Raw genomic sequence first — 5,006 nt, 5'->3', positions numbered from 1 at the left:
GGAACCAATATTTGGTAAATAAATCTATAAGTAATATAAAAGCCTTTTCATTTTACCATATTGTAGTGGTATTAACGACACGATTCCTTTTTTTATATATAAGTAACTCGCTATTTAGTCAGGTTAACCGTTAATAGATAAGATAATATTACATAGTTTTAAGTCTAAGTCTAAGTAAAGTCTTCTGTGATACAATCTGTATGTTAAATTTCATTAAAATTCTTTCAACAAACAAACATAGGTACACACTATTAATACTGTTATGAGTTTGACAAACATTTGAAATCCCATGATATAAAAGAAAACAGTTATGTTGGTAACAATCCAAAAATTTATTGCATAAGTACGTAATAAAATCAAATACTATTTCATCACTGATTTAACTACAAAATTGTAAGGTCATAATAACATTAAAAAAATAACGCGAAATAATACAATTAATATTAAATCACACTTTACAAACACTTGAGCTTAAAAAACAATTGCTGCAAGTTACAAAGTAACATTACATTTAAACAACATTTAAAATGCATATTTTTACCATATTCCAACAATTTACGCTAATTAGTATGATCACATTGTTATCACTATTGTCGTTGTTCTGTGAAACTGGCATGGGATTACTTGGTCTCTTTCTCCTTGTGTCGCACGACGACTGGGCCGGTGTTGTCGCCGGTGATTTTATTGAGGAGACCGTGTGCTCCGTCGCAGTAAGGCCACTGTAAAATACACACATACATTACATTATGTTGGACACTATTTTCAGCGTTTGCCCTCCCGTTTGGGACGTAGTGCGTTTAGTACATACTCATATAAGAATAATAAAAAACTTAGACAATTCACACAAAAAAATATCAAATCTATCTATCTATCACCCAAACTATGCTAAACTTGTGCTAGACGTTTTCGCTAAACAACTGTATGCTTATGTTCAAAACCATTTTATTTTATCCGCCACAGCTTCGCATGGGTGTTCACTGTTCATGTATTATACATATAAACCTTCCACTTGAATCACTCTGTCTGATAAAAACTTCATTAAAATCCATTGCGTAGTTAAAAGTCTACAGTTAAGCGAACAGAGTGCTGTAGCGACTTTTTTTTAATTCTATGTATATCCAGTCCCAACCTAAGCCGTGCTTGTAGTTTAGACGACCGATGGAATACTAAAACACATTTTTTTTAATAAACACATACATAATTTACACAGTAAAGATGACAAGAATACATATAGAAATACTCATAAAGATCGGAATAACAACAGAGTTATCACTGTGCCAAGATCAGTTGAGACTTAAATAGTCAATAGTTTTATCGTAATTCATCGGATTCAATTCCCGCCCTTTCGTTCAAAGTTGGTTAAATACACCGCTAAGCCATAACGCGGTTAATGGAATATATAATAATATAAATACATCTCAAATTAACATCATTGTCTGTTTAATTAGTATATATATAGGTTGTGTCTACATGTAAATAATGCAGATAAGCACAAGTAACTGCTGAAGAGTATTTGTTATATTATTGTCTAATTTACAAAGCAATCAGTAAACGAGGCTGAGTTAAATAATATATAAATAATAACAAATAAAATTTTAATGTTTGTATGTGTTGCCAAACTATTTATTCAATTTTAATGAAACTAGTCAATTCTTTATCACATATGTACCTGGGCAACACCTGAAAGTCAGTGTTTTACAGCTTGAGCCAATAATACAGAAGTCTTTTTTGCATATAGGTGATGCACAAACACTATTTGTACATTTTGGTACCTATATTTTGCTTTAATAATGTACCTTGTGTGTATGCCCTTTAAAACAAAAAAAGTTTTTATCTATCAATTCATTAATTTTTCATCATTGTTATTTCAGAGTTTAGTTATAGTAATTAACTTAGGCATGTATGTAGTATTTGTAATGTCACCGGTATTTGTGACAAACAGATATCACAAATATATTAAATTAAATAATACCTACAGATTTGTTATAGTAACATTGCATTTTATTATAGACTAATTTATACTACAAAACTAGTTTCGCAATGTAACAGGGTTCATGAAACCAAATCTGAAAGTATTCCTTGTGGTTGGCAATATTGGCGAAATCATAAGTGCAGCAATACATTATGTAATTAATTGCATAATATAATAATATTCCTATATTATTTTATATTTTAAAAATAAGATTTATATTGGCCATAAAAAATAATAAATATATTTCCAAATATACAGACCATAAATATGCCAGTAAACCAAAACTTAATTTTAATAAGAGTCATATATTGGTGCAATGTGGGTCACAAGTTTCGTAATATTTTCTTGTTTCCCCTGTTGTGTTTTATATATTGTTGTTCACCTCTAAGTTTAGAGATTTCTATTTTAGGTTTCTAAACCATGTAGTCTATATTAGAGACAAATAACATACAATTTATGCAGTTTTTTATGTAATTTATGTCATGCTCTTCTTATATATATATACAAAAGTTATTAGTATTCATCATCATCATCATTCAAGAATACTGTAATTTTTATTTTGCTTTTTAAATAATTAAATTTAGAAACTACTGTATGACAATTTGTTGCCTACATAATTTTTCATAACATGCTAACTCATGTTTGTTATCACTATTTGGTTTTAGTGTTATCATTTATCTTACAAACAGTATTTTATTTCTGATGTGGTGATAAGTATAATATTATATAATTGAACAAAATCCAACACAAAACTTAGTTTGTTGAATAAAAACAAAAATTGAAATCTTTTGGAATATCTAAATTAATCAAAACAGATTATCAAAAATAATGTTATTTCATAATTATGATAAGAAGGAATCATTATGTTTATTGTAATTAGTTTATTAAATAATATTGTGATAATGACACATACTTAATAAATAAATAAAAATTTCATTATGACAGTTATAAAAAAATACATACATTTTTACTCCTCCAACATCTGCAAAGTACAGCTTTTTCTGTGATATCTTCAATGTCAATAAAATCAACCACTTTATTGATATCCTTTCTAATACTTGGGTTGATCTGACCAGCTTCCCTCGATTTCTTTATAGTCTGATATGAGACATATGAAATGCCACCAACTGCAATTGTAGGAGGCAGCAAAGCAATCCAGTCACGCACTGTAAATAAGTTAGAAATTATTATTACTGTTACCTTACTACATGACGCTGACAATTATCATTAATGATACTTATCAACCAGTAAAATTATCATAATCATGTGACATAAATTTATATGGTGCTTAATATTTATAAATGGAGTATAAAAACCTACATAATACTATGTTCCTATACATATATGTTTCACTCCTAAAATTAAAATAAAACATCTTAGACAGCAAAACTCACTGATGGCATCAGACTATTAATATTTATTTTGAAAAAACATTTAGAAATGATATAGCATAAATCAATTTCTAGATGTAAACTTTGTTTAATAATTTATGTAATCTTTCAATAATATATCTACATCTAAATATAATATGTTTACAATATTTATTGATAAGGTAAGAATACTATACTGTAGTAAGATCACAAATTTGTATGCTTTCATTGCAGAAGCCAGTGAAACATATTATTTATTCTAAACTCTTTGTTACACAACCTTCACAAAAAAAGAATTTGTATTTAAAAGCAATGGTAAATTAAGGATTTGAGCATACATAAATAAATTTGGAAATGCCACCATACAAATTTCTTGGGCATTTCCTGAGGAGAAACAACAGACATGTTTTATATTCATTGAATATAAATGTAGTTAACAATAACATAGCCAAGAATAAGAAAGTTACATATTCAAAAATAAATAAGAATAGTGAGATTTATAAATAGTAAAGAACAGAAAAGATAGACAACCATTTGGTAGTATATTTGTTAAAGTAATCAATAATACAATTGTTTATTCCGACACTTAACTACCTTTTTACATTGCACGAAGAGGACAAAATTGTTACAGGAAAGTGTGCCACTATAAATTCAAGGCTATTTTACAATAAACTACCTAACATGCTAAAATTACTATTGGACATTTCACCATCAACAGTTGCGTATAGTAGTCATAAAGATTATATAAAAGTATATTTGTGAGAATTCATCTACAAGGTGGTTGGTGTATTTAATGCAGTTCATACCTCCCAATTGGAACCAGCCTCCAAAAGTATCAGGGATGGGTAAACTAGATAAATAATTGGGAATAGTATTTTTTACTAAGTTGGATATTATATACATTTTCACTTATAAAAAATAAAAATTACAAGTAAATAAAAGTAGACAGAGTAACTTATAAAAATAAGTTTAAAAGATAATACGTAGCAGCCTTTTAAGACAGTACCACAAACTAAGGAAAAGTAGGAATAGACAAAATTAAGAACAGATAAATCAGTGTGACCAGAATTACACCTGTGATTAAGCGCAATTACTGAATTATATGCTAAATTCAGATATTTTTGAATGTTGCATTTTATCAGGCGAAAAGGCTTATTACACTATCACAATATTATCCTTATCATAACACAATTTTAATTGTAACAGTTATTTGAAGCAAAAGGTATCCAAATTATATTGCTTTCATAACTATATTATTTGATACCTACTATTAAAACGAACATTTTTACGGTATTATTTGATTAGTTATTGAATACACCTATACAAAACACACTTAGACATACTGTAGACTTGATACTAATGCAATTCAAATTGCTTAATTTCTATATTAAAATAATATTGTGTGTGAAAGGAACAGAATCACTTCGAGCTTAGATTTCACATGAACTTACGATTTGACAAATTGTTAGATAAGTGAAAATATACTTTATCATTTACGATTAAGCTTTAAATTTCTATTATTAACCATTGTAACTTGTAACCGAACAAATTTCCATACATTCAAATTGTCGTGACACTGATGACAGGTGCGCCTCTAAGGTTTAACAGATTGGTCACAGAGTACTATAGCTACCTTTCTTTACCTTCTTTTCTCTTAATTTTAT

At 28.1% G+C, this 5,006-nt stretch overlaps 1 protein-coding gene across 1 annotated transcript; it reads right to left on the bottom strand.

The window, feature by feature from the left end:
• Positions 1 to 323: 323 nt before the first annotated feature.
• Positions 324 to 4,362, bottom strand: LOC131850530 (CDGSH iron-sulfur domain-containing protein 2 homolog). Its single transcript, XM_059200779.1, has 3 exons — positions 4,149 to 4,362; positions 2,936 to 3,138; positions 324 to 719 (listed from the first exon to the last, which is right to left on the bottom strand). The coding sequence occupies exons 1-3, from the start codon at positions 4,243 to 4,245 to the stop codon at positions 621 to 623; spliced, it is 399 nt and encodes a 132-aa protein (XP_059056762.1). The 5' UTR covers positions 4,246 to 4,362; the 3' UTR covers positions 324 to 620.
• Positions 4,363 to 5,006: the final 644 nt, after the last annotated feature.

Source organism: Achroia grisella, unplaced genomic scaffold (assembly GCF_030625045.1).
Source record: "Achroia grisella isolate CSIRO2021 unplaced genomic scaffold, CSIRO_AGI_Agris_v1 utg770, whole genome shotgun sequence".
Taxonomy (NCBI): domain Eukaryota; kingdom Metazoa; phylum Arthropoda; class Insecta; order Lepidoptera; family Pyralidae; genus Achroia; species Achroia grisella.
Note: the sequence above shows the minus strand (reverse complement) of the source record. Positions and strands in the feature narration are given on the sequence as shown.

Coding starts and splice junctions, on each gene's coding strand:
- LOC131850530 (XM_059200779.1), bottom strand. CDS start 4,245: ATGTATATAATATCCAACTTAGTAAAAAATACTATTCCCAATTATTTA. Junction 3,139..4,148: donor AGGCTGGTTCCAATTGGGAG/GTATGAACTGCA, acceptor ACTTATTTACAG/TGCGTGACTGGATTGCTTTG. Junction 720..2,935: donor GATGTTGGAGGAGTAAAAAT/GTATGTATTTTT, acceptor TGTATTTTACAG/TGGCCTTACTGCGACGGAGC.